At 42.5% G+C, this 17,629-nt stretch overlaps 1 protein-coding gene across 1 annotated transcript; it reads right to left on the bottom strand.

Annotated features, from left to right (window-relative positions):
* Window positions 1-594: 594 nt before the first annotated feature.
* On the bottom strand, window positions 595-15,868 carry LOC141106415 (uncharacterized). Its single transcript, XM_073597184.1, has 5 exons — window positions 15,741-15,868; window positions 10,892-11,024; window positions 8,505-8,648; window positions 5,030-5,162; window positions 595-3,167 (listed from the first exon to the last, which is right to left on the bottom strand). Exons 2-5 carry the CDS (start codon window positions 11,012-11,014, stop codon window positions 2,152-2,154), a joined length of 1,416 nt encoding a protein of 471 aa, XP_073453285.1. The 5' UTR covers window positions 11,015-11,024; window positions 15,741-15,868; the 3' UTR covers window positions 595-2,151.
* Between the last annotated feature and the right edge of the window lie 1,761 nt (window positions 15,869-17,629).

The following is a 17,629-nucleotide window of genomic DNA, read 5'->3' on the forward strand; positions in this document are numbered from 1 at the left end:
TCCCTACTCACTTCCTACCATGCAACACCACATATACTTTGCAATTGGCTGGGCTGCTCAGGCACCCAGTGTCAAAACATGGAGCAGTCGGAGTGTTCTCAGCCCTTTGTTTGCAACCTGGAGTGAAGAGAAGAACCCTGTTTAAGAGCTCGGCCACACTTTATAGCCTACAAAGTGGTGGGGGAACACAGGGAAGGCAGCCATTAGTTGCAGGGGCTGGAATTAAAGCTGAACACCAGGCAGATACTATATACACAACTTAATGCTCCTATGTAATCATTAATACATATTTAAATGCATTTTTTTTAATGCAAGCAGTATTTGTACCCGAATTGACTTGGTGTCAGCCTTTTGCCTTCCCTGTACAATAAAGCTCACACTGGGGGAGGGAGAAGCAGTACAAGGAGTCAATTAATTGTGCTGCAGTGCAAGAAGCATGTTGATGGGAGGAGAGAGCAGAATAGCAAAGAGATGAGCTCGTGAGTCTGCAGATTCTCCATTTGCTATCCAGTCCCATGATTAAGGTGGGGGGGGGGGGAGTAAAGCTGTATGAAGGACAGGAGTCCCTAGCACAATGATGGTGAATATTGGCACCCCAGATGTTTTGGAACTACATTTCCCATGATGCTCATGCACACTGAAGTAGTTGAGCATCATGGGAAATGTAGTTTCAAAACATCTGGGGTGCCAAGGTTCGCCATCACTGCCCTAGCAGGTAAGTCATGCACGGTACATGCATTTAAAGGCTTAATTTTGACCATTGTACAGTTAACCACCCAAATGAGTTTGTTACTTCCCTAAAAGAAAAACTTCCAACAGAGTCAGAGCTTATTTACACTTGCTTCACCTTTAACACACATTAAAGCACCTACCACTTCAACATGCTAGTTTGATGCTTCGGTGATGCTTTTTTTGAAGCTTGGCAAATGCCCAGTGTGTTGATTTTCTATTTGTTATAAAGGGGCCCAGTGGAACCCCAGCTCAGTAGTATCCCAGCTTATTAGTACCCTCGTTCAGCAGATCCCCTGCTCAGTAGTAACCCCCAGCTCTGCCGATCCTCAACCCTCTCTCCGGTTCCTGCTCACCTCCCACTATATTGCTTCCATGCTGCGCACTACATGTGACATTGACAGTTTCTCCTGCTCTGCTGATCCTCTGCCGCTCAGTCCTCTCTTCAGTCTCCACTCACCTTCCTCTATAGCGTTCCCATGTTGCACTCCACGAGCCATCTGCCAGTTGCTCTGCACCCTGCTCACTAGATGTGACGTCTGCACCAGACACGTTCAGGATATATACACGTGAAATGGAAGGAACTGCTGACATCTTTCTGGTTTGCTTGTTGGTTTCCCAGTGCATCCTGGGATATCTCATATCTGCAATACCGCCAAACCGAAGGCTCAATAAAAGCCCCTAAAAAACTTCAGGTGCGATGAGCAAGCATTTATAGACTTCTAGGGAGGCTTTATACCCCATGCTTTCTCGGTGCTTCATTTTTTTTTTTTTTTTAAGCGAAGCAAACAAAATGGTTACCTTAGAGTCCTGTTCACACGTTGTATTTAGTGACGGGGCTTTGATTGCTATTCAGAGTGCTTTAGAAAAACGCATCCAATGCCGCATTTTGAAGCAAGTATAAACAATCCCTTAGTGAGTCAAGTCAATAAACAGTGAATTTAAAGAATATCTAAATCCATTTTTTTTTTTACCTTTGAATAGAGTAGGAAATGACTAAAACCTCTGAGGTACAGAAAAAGCGCCCCCATCGAAGATTTCCCCCTCTATTCCAGTTTCAGTGACAGCTCAAAATGTTGGATCCCTCCCTAATGTTTTATAGGTCAATAAGAGAATGCACCCAGCAGACAGCAATAAAAACTTGAAAGTTTAGCCATTTCGACACACCTAAAAAAGGTATACATTAGTGTTTTCCTTTGCACCCAAGTAAATTCTATAGCAATATGTCCGATAGTGGAAAAAGAGAACTGTTTTTATGGTTATAATGATCTTCTACTCAATCCTGAACTCTTTGGGATCGAAGTGCTTACACAGCAGCACTGGTCTCCGATTAGCAATTCAAGGTCCTTTAAACTTTATTGGAAAGAACTCCATTTGCTCTAGTCATCCATATAGAAGAAAAGAGAGTCTTATTTCCAATACTTAGTGGGTCTTCCAATGCCTCTTCAGCTGGCTCTTCAGCCCAAACCCCTTCCCACAATCAGAACACTGGAACTTCTTTTCACGCATGTGCGTCTTTTCGTGGTTGCTGCAGTGTGAGCGCCGGGCAAAGCACCTCCCGCAGTGTTTACAAGGGTATGGCTTCTCGCCCGTGTGACAACGCATGTGCTTAAGTAAGTGAGAGCGATCTGCAAAACTCCGGCCACAGTCAGTGCACGGGAACGGCTTCTCGCCTGTATGCATGCGCTGGTGGATGATCATGTGCGATTTAAACGAGAACTTTTTATCGCACTCGCCGCACGAGAAAGGCTTCTCCCCCGTGTGATAGCGACGATGGGTCACCAAATTTTCTTTGTTCGTAAACCGCTTGCCGCAATGCTCACAGGTATATGGCTTCTCGCCCGTGTGAATGCGTTTGTGCCGTGACAGATGTGAGCTCTTGACGAAGGATTTGCCGCACTCGGTGCATGTAAATGGTTTTTCTCCGGTATGAATGCGACTGTGTTTAATCAGGTTCGCCAGGCAGGAGAAACCTTTGCTGCATTCGGTGCAGGAGAAGGGACGCTCGCCGCTGTGTAATCGCTGGTGTACTTCAAGGTTAACAAGGCGGGGAAAATGCTTGCCGCAGGTGGGACAAGCGAACGGCTTCGATTCAGCATGCTGCTTCTTGTGCTGGATAAGGAGCTGCTTGTTTGACAGAAAAATGCCGCAAAGGTTACATTTAAACACCCGGGTGTGAGCTCTTTGATGAGATAAGTAGGCGGCCTTGTTCTGGAATTTTCGGTCACACTCTTTGCACTTCACCATCAATCGGGGGTCGAAGGTTTCATCGCTCTCATCAGTTTTGTACCCCGTACCATTTTCTGAGGTATGGTTATCCTGTGAGGCGGGCTTCCTGTCCTTTTTCCGGATGTACCTTCTTTTTCGCGGCCCTTTCACTATTTTAGTTCTTCTGCGTTTTGGTTGCGGATTGGCTGCTTCTTTGAGAACTGTTCGACCTAAAAAAAAAAATAAAAAAATAAGGGGTTGAAAGTGAAAAATCACCGGTAAAAACCCAAACAAAACAAACCTTATCACAAGGAGGCGTTTCGATTTGCCTATTAATTCTGTATCTTGGAGTACAATGCAGGACACAGGCTGCACATCCATTGACCTTGGGTTATAGGCTGCTACCTTCAGGTGATCAGACACCGGCAAAGCTTTGCTGGGCTTACACCCCGGGCATTATTCTAAGAGCCAACCCCTCCTAAAGTCCTCAATTTTTAGAAAGGAATGCAGAGTCACAGAGAGGATGGTGGCCTGAGCCCTGTATTAGAGTACTCCAAGATACAGAATATACAGGCAAGTCAAAGGACACAGTAATGGCAAATTAGCCATCATAAATGGCATTAAAATGGCTGTAAACCCTCACATTAGTCGTCCATCAAGTCTGCTTGTTTTTATGTTTCTTAAACAAAAAAAGTTAATGAAAAATAGAAAAGTGACGGCAGAAAAGGGACAAAGTATAGACCTAAGTTTGTCCCAAGCATGTTTGAAGCAATTTACTGTTGACTGTCTCACTACCTCTGCTGGATGTTTATTCCAAGCATCAACTACCCTTTCAGTAAAATAATACTTTCTAGAATTCATTTTGAAATATACCCCGACTGGCCTCAGGTGATACACAGATGATACAAAGCCTCCTACACAAGTTCTACTTGTTTATCTGCAGTCTTCTCTACAGCCTAAGTCCAGAATTTATAAAGCTTGTCTGAAGGTTTGGGAAAAAAAAAAAAAAAAAAAGGGGGCAGAGAGCTGAAATCACACACTGCAGAGCTCAGCGAGGAGAGCAGATTGGAGGAAAGGAACACCCCCTTCACACAGGAACAGAGCTGAGGCTTTCAACCAGCTGGAGGTCCCTCCCCTGTCACCATTTTTCTCTTGGCACCAAGAAAATTTGTCAGAAGCAATTCCTGCGGATAGCAGAGGAATGAAGCAGCAGACAGAAATTACACTTAGGCTACTTTCACACTGAGGTGGGTGCCGGCAGTAAAGCGGCGCTATTTTTAGCTCCACTTTACCAACGTTTTATCGGCGCTAAGCGGCAGCTGAAAGCAGCGGCGGTTTGGCGGCGCTGCCCCATTGTTTTCAATGGGCAGAGGCGCTTTAGGAGCGGTGCAAAGATGCGGCTTGCAGGACGTTTTTGCAAGCGTACCGCTCCAGCGTGGAAGCCCTCGGGCTTTCACACTGGAGAGATAGGTGAGGCGCTTTACAGGCGCTATTTTAAGCGCTGTAGCGCCTGTAAAGCGCCACAGTGTGAAAGTAGCCTTAGTGCTCTGGATTGAGACAAGTACACATTATAGGGGGACATGCTTTGTTCAGATTTCATGTCTGAGGTTTTACAAGAACTTTCAGCCCAGACTCAATTAAAGTAGAATTCCAGCCTAAACCAATCTGCAAAATAGTTCGGTCAAAGAAGAATGGACAAAAAAATGTCACTCTAGATGTGCAAAGCTGGTAGAGATGTCCCCAAAAGGACTTGCGGCGAAAGGGGGTTCTACAAAGTATTGACTCAGGCAGGCTGAATACAAATGCACCCCACACTTTTCACATATTTGTAAAGAAAATTGAAAACCATTTATCATTTTCCTGCCACTTCACAATTATGTGCCACTTTTATTGGGATTTTATGTGATAGAACACGACAAAATATATTTATGTTTTTTAATTGTAACATGACAAAATGTGGAAACTGTACATTATAATTTACTGAAGACAGTAGTAAAGCACATCTACATCTTAAGAGAAATTTCTTCTCTCCTGTTTTGCAGGAATAACCTTACCGGCTTCTGATTGCATCCCTTAACCCTTGAAGACTTACGTTGTAATCGCTCAGATCGCGGAGTTTCTGTCGCTGCTATAAGGGTGTCACTGTAGAGGTTCTTGTGCTCATTATAATACTCCCATTCATCCGTGGTGAAGAAAACTGCAACATTTTCATGTTTGAGAGGGACCTGGAGCACAAAATAACATGATCAGTGTATGCAAAGGCACTCTATTGGATAGAGTGTGCAGTGGTTAGACCCATTCCTACATAGACCCAGATTGACCCTTCTATCTGTCCTGCTGAGCCCAGTCTCCAGGAAATCCAACATTTTAACCACTTCCTGACCAGGCCATTTTTTTGTTATACGGCCACTGCGTCGCTTTAACTGACAATTGCACGGTCGTGCAACGCTGTACCCGCAAAAAATGTATGTCCTTTTTTTTCCCCACAAACAGAGCTTTTTGATCACCTCTGCGGTTTTTATTTTTTGCGCTATTAAAAAAAAAAAAAAAAAAAAAAAAAAAGAAAGAAGGAAGGATGGGCAATTTTGAAAAAAAAAAAAAAAAAACCTGCAATATTTTTTACTTTTTGCTATAATAAATATCCCCCAATTTTTTTTTAAAAAAACACAATTTCTTCATTAGTTTAGGCCAATATGTATTCTTCTACATATATTTTTGGTAAAAAAAATAAATAAAATCGCAATAAGCGTATATTGATTGGTTTGCACAAAAGTTATAGCATCTACAAAATAGGGGATAGATTTATGGCATTTTTATTATTTATTTTACTAGTAATGGTGCTGATCTGCGATTTTTAGCGGGACTGTAACATTGTGGCAGACAGAGTGGACACTTTTTTGGGACCACTGACATTTACACAGTAATCAGTGGCTATTTATAGCTCTGATCGCTGTATAAATGTCACTGGCAGGGAAGGGGTTAACACTAGGGGGCAATCAAGGGGTTAAGTGTGTCCTAGGGAGGTGTTTCTAACTGTATGGGGGCTGGGCTGCCTGGAAGAAGAGAGAATGATGTTCCTAAACACTAGCAGCAGCAGATCTCCCTCTCCAACCCTGACAGGACGGGGATCTGTCTGTTTACACTGATAGTTCAGGCTCTCTGTAGCGCAATCGCGGGTGGCCATCGTGCCCGCCGGCCACACGCATCGGCTCCAGGGACACGCGGCAGATGCACGCCAGCTATAGCGATTTAAAGAGCCGACGTACAATGATGGCGATTCACGCAGCCGTGCCAACTTGCCGCATTACAACTGTGGCAGCTGGTCAGCAAGTAATTAAAGATGTCATGAGATAAACAGTTGAGGCAAAATCTTCCTGAATTCAGCACATCACTCCACCTCAGCTCTTGAGAGGAAAGTACTATCAGCCCCGATATGCAAATATCAAATGCCTTGATGGGTGGGTGCCACTCTGGAGGAGTGGGCATTCTTAGGAAGGCTGCATCTGCATATAGGCCACCCTGGGTTTTGCCCGCAATTGATGCCTAAGCTCCATATTTGAAAGAAATGAAATCCAACGAATAAAAGTGGGTGGGCCGGGGATAGTCAGCCTGGGGCAGAAAAGGCTAGATGATGCTGATGTCATCCAGACAGACTAAGGCTGGCCATAGATGGTTTGAATCGTAATTGGCTGAGATTTGAACTATGTATGGGCAGGCTGAATGCAATAGGTTGATAGATTTGGGTACAACCAGCCTGTCAGATTTTGCTTGCAGTTATCACTAGCGGATGCTGGCAATTATCACTGTCTTCCTACAGCAAGGGGGGGGGGACAGAAGAGAACACAATGTTTTGGTGGGAGGGATTCCCGTGTGAGAGCTTCTGCATTGATGGGGAAATCGTGTAAATTTCTTTTCTGCAACCAATTCACACCGTCTATGGCCTAACTTTCTGCAGCTTCGTAGCCTCCCTGGCGGTTTTCCCGAGTGTGGCTCGGGGTTAGAAATCAGGACCATTAGCGGTAACCCCGAGCCACACTCGGGATTACATCGCAGGATCCTGGTGTGGCTTTACTTACCTTGTCCCCGGGATCCTGCGATGTCCCCCGCAGTGTCCGTGAGCTCCGTCCTCCTCCGAAGCCTCTCCTTGCCAGGCTCCGTTCCCTGCGAGCGTCGCAACGCATGGGGGCGGAGCCTGGCAGCAAATTAAAAAAAAAAGTAAAAATCATAACACATACAGTACTGTAATCTTACAGATTACAGTACTGTATGAAATTATTTCACATCCCTTTTGTCCCCAATGCTTGGCCCATGCCCTGCATGCAGTTTTATGTAATATATACTGTTCTTTCTGCCTGGAAACTGGAGATTGTCCATAGCAACCAAAAAGTGTCCCTTTACGTCAAAAGTGGCTTTAGACCAGCTAGAAAACAGCGATAGTAAATTAGAACACTTGCAGATTTGAGCGATAGTGAATCGTGGGGAAATTTATTTTATTACTATTTATTTTTTTTAATTATTTATTTTTAATTATTATATTATAATTTATGTTTTTGTGTTTCAAACTTTATCATACCCGGGATATCTACTAGACTCTTGTTTGGACAGATCTAAGTGTGTTATTGTTAAGAATTACAGACCTACAATATAAAACGCCAAATTTCCATGCAAAATAATTGTACCGCTTTCAGCACCTAAAATGCGAAATAATCATACCGCCAGGGAGGTTAAGCACACAGGGTGCAGCGGAATCAGAACAAGCTATTTCAGTCTACGAGAGGAGCCTGTACAACTGTGGAAGACTGAAGGGAACACTGGAGCTCAGCTTTAAATAAATAATTGTACTGAACTTTTAAAAGCCATGAATGGGAATTTAGGGTACATTTACTAAAACTGGAGAGTGCAAAACGTCGTGCAGCTGTGCATGGTAGCCAATCAGCTAAGGAAAAAAAAGAAAGAAAAAAAAACCACACACACAACACGTGGAAGTTGCACCAGATATTGCACTCTACAGTTTTAGTAGATCAACCCCTTAGTGTTTAAGAGACCCTGTCATCAGATTAAAGTTTCTCAAATAATACCCTCCATATCTCAAGGCTGCTTTCTAAGCCACTGTCAGTGCCGGGTGCAGGATCTCAGCCTCAACAGCAGCTTGACATCTGTCAGTGCAAGGAGAAAAAAAACATAGCAGGAGCAACTAGAGCTTACTGCTCAATACGGTAGAATACATTTGAGGGACGGCAGCATAAGAACAGTGTAGTGACCGCACTGTCTACAGGGTGATAATGATGTACTACATAAGATGGTGGTGCCCCGCGGTGATCTGGGACTTTTTTTTTTTTTTTTTTTTTTATATAATTTGCCCTTTTCTCAGCAAAAAGTTATTCCAAACACATTTATTTCCTATTAAATTTATTATATTTTTACCTTATATTTAATTTATTTTATATTTGATCTTTGGAGTCCTTGTTTAACAGAAATTAAACGTTTTTCGGAGTGTGGAAAAAATACAAAGTGAGCATGCCAACTACTTAGCCATCACGATGCCTGGAACCTTCGGTGGTGCTCACCTCTCCAGTCAACAGCTGAATCATGTGGTTAGTGAGCTCTAGAATCTTGGCGTTGTTGATGGTCTCACTTGTTGGAGGTAGATGATTCAGGCTGAACCCTTCAGGGACAATGAGGTCACCCGGCTTCTTCACCATGATGTATTCCTGTGAATTGACACACATGTGTATATATGTAGTCAAAGGCCTTCAATGTGAAAGAGCAATGTATCATTACACCTGACTAGGCAAAGGGACAGTCTCTTTAATGGGACCCTGTCACCAGTTTTCAGTTTAAAACCTTTGTTAAATATGGACAATACAAGACAGTTGGATGGGAGAGATTGTCAAGGTGGACAATACAAGACACTTTGATGGGAGAGGTTGTCAAGGTGGACAATACAAGACAGTTGGATGGGAGAGATTGTCAAGGTGGACAATACAAGACAGTTGGATGGGAGAGGCGGTCAAGGTGGACAATACAAGACACTTTGATGGGAGAGGTTGTCAAGGTGGACAATACAAGATAGTTGGATGGGAGAGGTTGTCAAGGTGGACAATACAAGACACTTCGATGGGAGAGGTTGTCAAGGTGGACAATACAAGATAGTTGGATGGGAGAGGTTGTCAAGGTGGACAATACAAGACACTTCGATGGGAGAGATTGTCAAGGTGGACAACACAAGATAGTTGGATGGGAGAGGTTGTCAAGGTGGACAATACAAGACACTTCGATGGGAGAGATTGTCAAGGTGGACAATACAAGATAGTTGGATGGGAGAGGTTGTCAAGGTGGACAATACAAGACACTACGATGGGAGAGATTGTCAAGGTGGACAATACAAGATAGTTGGATGGGAGAGGTTGTCAAGGTGGACAATACAAGACACTACGATGGGAGAGATTGTCAAGGTGGACAATACAAGATAGTTGGATGGGAGAGGTTGTCAAGGTGGACAATACAAGACACTTCGATGGGAGAGATTGTCAAGGTGGACAATACAAGATAGTTGGATGGGAGAGGTTGTCAAGGTGGACAATACAAGACACTACGATGGGAGAGGTTGTCAAGGTGGACAATACAAGACACTACGATGGGAGAGGTTGTCAAGGTGGACAATACAAGCTAGTTGGATGGGAGAGGTTGTCAAGGTGGAAACGGTTAACAGAATGAGCAGGTTCCTGTTTAATGCCAAGTACCATCACAGAAGGTCTATCTGGCATGCATGTTAGGGGGAATCTTAATGGGCTTTCTATATCAGCTACTAGGGATCATAGAAACATAACTTTTTTTACTGCAATTCCTTCTGTACAAAGTTTACTGAAGAAAGAAATAAGGTATCACCTAAAAAAAACAGTTTACATATGCGGCTGGGACTTCTGCTTCTCAAAAAAAAAAAAAAAAAAAAAAAAGCAATCCATGATAGGGTCACGTTTCGGAGGTATTTCACAAGTGGTGAGGTGGCACTGTGTGTTGCTTTCTCACCGTCTGCTTTATCCTCTTGGACCCTGCATGTGGTTACAGGGTACTTGCAGAATGGCCCCATTCACTTGAATGAAGGTATAATTCCTGCTGCATTTGTACACCGCAGGCCCCTGCTTCTACAGCTTAAAGCGGAACTTCACTCTCTGAATCAACATTGACTATTTTTTATCCATATGCTGCTGGCATTAGTAAACAGATACAAAAGTACACTATTTTGCCAAAAGTATTGGGACGTCTGCCTTTACACGCACATGAACTTTAATGGCATCCCATTTTTAGGGTTCAATATTGAGTTGACCCATCCTTTGCAGCTATAGCAGCTTCAACTCTTCTGGGAAGGCCGTCCACAAGGTTTAGGAGTGTGTCAATGGGAATGTTTGATCATTCTTCTAGAAGCTCATTTGTGAGGTCAAGTTCCTCCACCCCAAACTCACTCATCCATGTCTTTATGGACCATTGCGTTTGAAAGATCGCTGCCTGAATACAGCACTACATGAAATATTGCAACAACCGCCATTTTATTCTCTAGGGTCTCTGCTAAAAAAAAAAAAAAAAAAAAAAAAAAAAATACAATGTTTGGGGGTTCCAAGTAATTTTTTAGTAAAAAATGCTGATTTTTATTTGTAAACAAATGTCAGAAAAAGGCCTGGTCTTAAAGTGGATATAACCATACATGGTAACCATTTTTTTATTTGAACAATGGTTTATTTGTATAATAAACCTCTTGGATATTTTATTGATTTACTGATTGTAACACATTTGAAGTCCCAAAGTTACCTCTTCCATCTCAAGTACTTGTGGGGTTGGAGGAAGGATTCTGTAGGGTTTCTAGATAAAGAGATGGTGCCCTAGGAAAGATTATAGGAAGGTCCCACCACCTAATAACATATTTGGTTCCATTAATGAATCTCCCAGAATTTCTTACCTGGCCAGTCAGGAGGAAGGCGATTTCCATAGTGATTTTTAGGATCCTTTCAGGGAATGGATTCAATCCCTTGTCTTTTTCCTCCAGGTCAGAGAATTGGTCTGTATACTGGAGATAATCCATGCTGTGATCACTGGAGGAACGATAGAAGAATACACCACAGGAAGAGCAAGTCAAAAAAGGAAATGAATAATAATAATAATAATAATAATAATAATAATAATAATAATAATAATAAGTAATACTAATACACCCAATCTAATTAAAAAATAGGGTGTTTGATGGTTCTGACTGATGAAAACATTATTATTTTATTACAGGTATTTATATAGTGCTGACAATTTACACAGCCCTATACATATTGTACATTTACATCAGCCCCTGTCCCCAAGGAGCTTACAATCTAAGGTCCCCAACTCACATGCATACAAGTACACATACAAAGGGCCAGTTTTGGGAAGGAGCCAATAAACCTTCCAATAATCAGTTGTATACATCTATTCCTTTCCCTAGAATAGTAGTTAAAGCGGGGGTCCACCTATCTATCGTTTTTTTTTTTTTTTTGAGTTCATTCACAAACTTTTCTTCTCAGCATTACATACTCACATATTGTGTGTAATATGTCCGCCTGTGTCAGATTTCATCGTAAAGAATAACTTATATTATTCACTGCAGGCGGTTTCCATCTTCATTGTGGGCATTTGAAGCCCACAAGCATTTATTTCCTGGATGTGGTGAATGCTGTGCTCCCAGCATTCCCTGCTCGTTCCCGCACATGCTCAGTGGCATCCTGGGAAGCCTGAGACTAGCTCCCAGGAGACTGTGCGGAGTCTGGGAGAGGCTAGAAACACGCCTACTCCCACGGGAGGAGAACCAGGAAGTGCAAAGAAGAATAGAAAAATAAAAGGTAATTACGGCGATTTAAATTTTTTTTTAAATGGCATGTCAGCATCTAGGCAAGGAAGAGAATACATACAGATATTGTTCAAAATTTGGGTGGAACCCCTCTTTAAAGTGGTTGTAGACCCTTCTATAGCCCAAAGTTTTTAGAGCTTGTCTGAGCTGTCAGACAAAAAGGGGTGGAGAGCTGAAGTTACACACTGCACAGCTCAGTGAGGAGAGCTCCGAGAGCTGATTTGGGGGATGGGGGGCACCCCCCTTCACACAGCACACAGGTACAGAGATGAGGCGGACAATCAGCTGGAAGTCTCTTCCCTGTCACCATTTTTCTCTTGGTGTCAGGAAAACTTGTCAGAAGTGACTAACGCTGACAGCAGAGGAATGAAGCAGCAGACAGAAATGACACTTAGTGCTCTGGATTGAGACAAATACACACTAGAGGGATGAGCTTTGTCCATAACTTGTGTCTGAGGTTTACAACCACTTTAGAAGCCTCAAAAGGCCAGGAGGTGGCCAGCGGAGAGGGGTTGAATGCCGGGAGGCAGAGGTGGGCATTCGGATCATGTAACCGCTGTGATTGGCTGTCATAGTGGTCACATGATCGGAAAGCTCCTGATTGCTAGTATGCATCGGGAGCTTCCCAGTAACCGCTGACTACCGCGCTGGGAGCGTGCTCTCCGCACAGTGTTTTACACAGGGCCACATATATGAAGGCCCACAAGCCGAGAGGCCCCATATATATGCATTCAGCCAGCATGAAGAGGTTAAAGTGGTTGTAAACCCTTTACAGACCACTTTTCACTACAGGTAATCCTATAATAAGGCTTACCTGTAGCTACCCCGGATATCTCCTAAACCTGCACGATTTAGAACATTGATGTCAAACCTTGGCACCCCAGATGTTTTGGAACTACATTTCCCATGATGCTCATGCACTCTGCAGTGTAGTTGAGCATCATGGGAAATGTAGTTCCAAAACATCTGGGGTGCCAAGGTTCACCATCACTGGTTTAGGAGATATCTATCCCTGCATCTGCCAACGTCATCGGCACATGCACACTGAAGCAATGGCTTGTTCGTGCCATTACAGGTGGCTCCCGCGCGGGAGTGACGTCATCGCGGCTCCGGCCAATCACAGCGCCGGGCAGAGCAGTGTGTGGGGCCTTCGATCTAAGGTAAGTATTTCATAATGAGCTAGTATGCTATGCATACTAGCTCGTTATGCCTTTGTCTTGCAGGTTTTTTTTTTGTTTACCTTAAAGTGGTTGTAAACCCACGAAAAAAGAAAAGAAAACGCCCCAGTACATATACAACCCCCGTCCCCAAAGATGGTGTGATTTTCTTTCAAAATCGCACGATTCTCCCATCGATACATTTAGTGTTGATGGGGAGGGTGTAGCCGCCCCACCTGAGAGAATACTCAGTGATTATTGTTAGTGGCTACAACTGCTGGAAAAAATTGCATGAAAAATCTGACAGGCTGGTTGTACCAAAGTTGATCGATTGACCAACTTGGGTAAAATCAGCCTGCCCATACATGTTTCTAATCTTGGCTGGTCCCTGCTGAACCGGCTGAGATTTGAACCTTTTATGACCAGCTTAAAGTGGTTGTAAACTAGGGTTGCCACCTCATCCCTTTCAACCCGAACACATATGAATTACACGGTTTCTGAGGCTAATGTAATGCAGGTAAGACACCAAGTGAGTTTAATTACCACCTTAATCAGCCACAGAACCTGTGTAATTAATAGATGTTCGGTTTTAAAGGGATGAGGTGGCAACTCTATTGTAAACCCCATTCTAGAAATTTGAACTAAGCACATATCTGTAGTGTTTACTTAACTCTCTCCAAAGCTCTAAGTGTCGTTTTTCTCTGGTGCTCCGTTCCTCAGTTATCAGCAGAGTCACTTCTGACAAGTTCTCCAACACATGAGAAAATGTGTGTTTCGGGGAGGGAGATAAGCTTGTGTATTCAGAATACAACTCTGCATGTTCCTTAATTCCTCTGCCTATGTGGAGGGGAGGGGGAGGGGGGTGTCCCTTTCCTCCAATCAGCTCTCACACAGTGTAAGCTAGAGCTGCACGATTAATCGTTAAGAATCAAAATTGCGATCTTTTTCCCTTCCCGATCTTCAAAACAGCATGTCACGATTCTTGCTAACAAGTGCAGAGAGTTCTCACAGCTGGAAAAAAAAAAATCCAGGCAGCCTGCCAAGTTTTATTACAATGAAGTATCTTTTCGTTCTTTTATCAAAGGAAAGAACTCCGGGTAGATGAGGGAAGTTTAACCATTTAAAGACCAAACCTTTGCTGACATTTGTCGCTTACAAGTAAAAATCATTATTTTCTGCTAGAAAATTACTTGGAGCACCCAAACATGATATATATATTTTTTTTTTTTTTTAGCAGAGACCCTAGAGAATAAAATGGTGGTTGTTGCAATTTTATGTCACACCGTATTTGAGCAGGGATTTTTCAAACGCAATTTTTTTTTTTTTTTTAATACACTGATTAATTTAAAAAAAAAAAAAACAAAAAAAAAAAAAAAACACAAAACTAAACAGTAAAGTTAGCCCATTTTTTTTTTTTTTGTATAATGTGAAAGATGTTACACTGCGAGAATTGTGATATTTATTCTAAGCAAAAAAAATTTTAGCCAGAATCGTGCAGCTCTAGCATAAGCCCAGACTACTCACTCACTGCTGAATGATGAAGAAAGATTTCAAAACACTTTTTTTTAAAGGGTGTAGAACGGGGAAGACAGCAGATAAACAAGTATAACTCATGTAGGAGGATTCGTTTCATTTCTGTGCATTATCTGAGGCTATTCCCTTCACTGGGTATAGGAGAGGGTTTACATCCACTTCAAGGCTACATTCACAGCAGCCATTTAGACCGCTGCGCTTTGAAGTGGCAGGAACCTGATTTCTGCTGCGGCTCGGTCTGGCCACCGTCCCCATTCACTATAATTCCAGTTCGCTGCAGCGATTCATGGCTCTACTCACAGCCGCTGATTCCCAGCAGTGATCCTTACTAGATGCACACAAAGTGCGCCCGGCGGTAATTACTGGCTGTGCAGAGAGCTGTGATTGGCTGCGACCACCGGTGACCTGGTAGTAGAGTGAACGGGGGCGGTGGTCAGACCTAGCCGAGCCGTAGCAGGAATTAGAAGATTCCTGCCACTGCAATTTGCACCGGTGTGAACGTAGCCTTACCCGGGGTCCTTGCCAAGCGTTGTGTGTTATTGGATGCACACAGCCAGGAGCGCGCATGCCCAGGTGTCTTATCTGTAAATGGGGGGGGGGGGCAGTTTAGAGACCATCTGTGTATAGGAGAAAAGGGGGAGTGTGAAGGAAGAAGACCAACATTATATGAAGGCTTAACGTCCTCAAATATCACAATAATAATAATAATAATAATAATAATAATAATAATAATAACAACAACAACAAAGACAACAATAACAACATTAACAATAACGACAACAATAATAACAAAGACAACAATAATAACAACAATAGCATTAACAACAACAACGACAACAATAATAGCAAAGACAACAATAATAATAATAACAACATTAACAATAACAACAATAATAATAAAAACACACAACACAAACAAAAAAATAAACAAAACAAAACACACAACTTTGGATCTCCTCTGACATGGGAGATGTGGACAGAGGGACATTAGGAGGTATTTGGGGGGACAAATCCTGCTCAGTGCAACATGATTGGTTCACCAAAATCTGTGACAGAAATACCAATCTGGGGTGCAATGACCTTTGAACCCTACAGGATTCACACTCCTCTCCATCCATCACCCCACCCACCCATCCATACTATAGAGTACACATTGTATAAGGATATGACCCCCCCCTCTATCCCTGTACTGATCTCCCTTCCTCACCCCCCTGTACACGGAGAGGACGGAGCCCGCCACCGACCTGCACACACGACCCTGCCTTTGTTGTGCTCCAAATCTGGACCACAGGCTCCAGAGATCAGCATCACACGACGTACGGACGTGCGCGCCCACGCCGCCGGGAACACACTGCGGGCGCGCCCAGCTACACGGTCCGCGGCCCCGAGAGGCACGTTCGTGCACGCGGGAGGCTTTCTATGGCTTTGTATCTGGAATGTGCGGACTCTGCGAAGAGATAGAGAGGAGAGAGAGGAGGAGGAGGGGGTTAGATAAATGACACAGAAAAGATACAATAGATAAATCACATAAAATAGATACATTACATAGAATAGATACATTACATAGAATAGATACATTACATAGATAGATAGAAAAATAAATACAAAAATAGAATAGATAGATAATAATAGTACAGATAGAGCTTACAATCTAGGATCTATCTAATTCTATTCTATTCTAACAAGCAGGACTCTCTGATTCCTCATGTATAGAATTGTAATGTAATTGTACTGTCTGCCCTCATGTTGTAAAACACTGCACAAACTGTTGGCACTATATAAATCCTGTATAATAATAGATAGAATATAATAGATACATAGAATATAAAATAATATAATAGATATACTGAATATGATAGATATTCTATCTATCTGTCATATTCTTCTCTATCTATTCTAATCTATCTAATAGATAGATAGATTATAATAGATAGATCAATAGATAGATAGAAAGATAATAGATATATAGATAGAATGAATAGATAGAATATAATATCATAGAAAGATATCTATTCTATCCTATTTGTATCTCTCTATCTATCTATCTATCTATCTATCTATCTATCTATCTATCTATCTATCTATCTATCTATCTATCTAATCTATCTATCTATCTATCTATCTATCTATCTATCTATCTATCTATCTCTCTGTCTCTCTCTATTTATCTCTACCTCTCTCTCTCTCTCTCTCCCTCTCTTCTCTATCTCAACCTCTCTCTCTCTCCCTCTCTCCCTCTCTCTCTCTCTCTCTCTCTCTCTATATCTCCCTCTCTTCTCTATCTCAACCTCTCTCTCTCTCTCTCTCTCTCTCTTCTCTATCTCAACCTCTCTCTCTCTCTCTCTTCTCTTTCTCTCTCTCTCTTTCTCTCTCTCTCTCCCTCTCTCTCTTCTCTTTCTCTCTCTCTCTCTCTCTCTCTCTCTCTCTCTCTCTCTCTCCCTCTCTTCTCTATCTCAACCTCTCTCTCTCTCTCTCTTCTCTTTCTCTCTCTCTCTCTCCCTTTCTCTCTCTCTCTCTCTCTCTCTCTCTCTCTCTCTCTCTCTCTCTCTCTCTCTCTCTCTCCCTTTCTCTCTCTCTCTCTCTATATCTCCCTCTCTTCTCTATCTCAACCTCTCTCTCTCTCTCTCTCTCTACCTCTCTCTCTTTCTCTCTCTCTCACTCTTTATCTCTCCCTCTCTCTTCTCTTTATCTCTCTCTCTTTCTCTCTCTCTCTTTTTATCTATCTCTACCTCTCTCTCTCTCTCTCTCTCTCTCTCTCTCTCTCTCTCTCTCTCAAAGATAGATAGATAGATAGATGACTGGCCATACATTATACAATTTTCTTGTACTACTTTCCTTTAGATTTACCAAAACCATATAATATGAGGTCACTATAAAAACTTTCAATTTGTATGCAGTCAGGGAGGCCCTTGCACTACATAGTGTATGGCCATCTTAATAGATAGATATAAAGGAATAGATAGATCTAACATATAGATAGATAGATAAACAGATATTGAATGGATGAAGGAAATATACATAGTATGTATAGATAATATAATATAAGATAGATAGATAATATAGATGGAGGAAAAAGTGAAATGGACATGAATATCACAAAAGCTCCACCTGTCCTCTTCTGATCCGACTCTGC

This window comes from Aquarana catesbeiana, linkage group LG08 (assembly GCF_042186555.1).
Source record: "Aquarana catesbeiana isolate 2022-GZ linkage group LG08, ASM4218655v1, whole genome shotgun sequence".
Taxonomy (NCBI): domain Eukaryota; kingdom Metazoa; phylum Chordata; class Amphibia; order Anura; family Ranidae; genus Aquarana; species Aquarana catesbeiana.

Bases quoted from the DNA above. Each gene is read 5' to 3' on its own strand.
- LOC141106415 (XM_073597184.1), bottom strand. From the start codon at position 11,014: ATGGATTATCTCCAGTATACAGACCAATTCTCTGACCTGGAGGAAAAA. The intron at 8,649-10,891 runs GTAAGAAATTCT...GTCAATTCACAG, and splicing joins CCTTCCTCCTGACTGGCCAG to GAATACATCATGGTGAAGAA. The intron at 5,163-8,504 runs GTGAGCACCACC...TTTGTGCTCCAG, and splicing joins TTCAGCTGTTGACTGGAGAG to GTCCCTCTCAAACATGAAAA.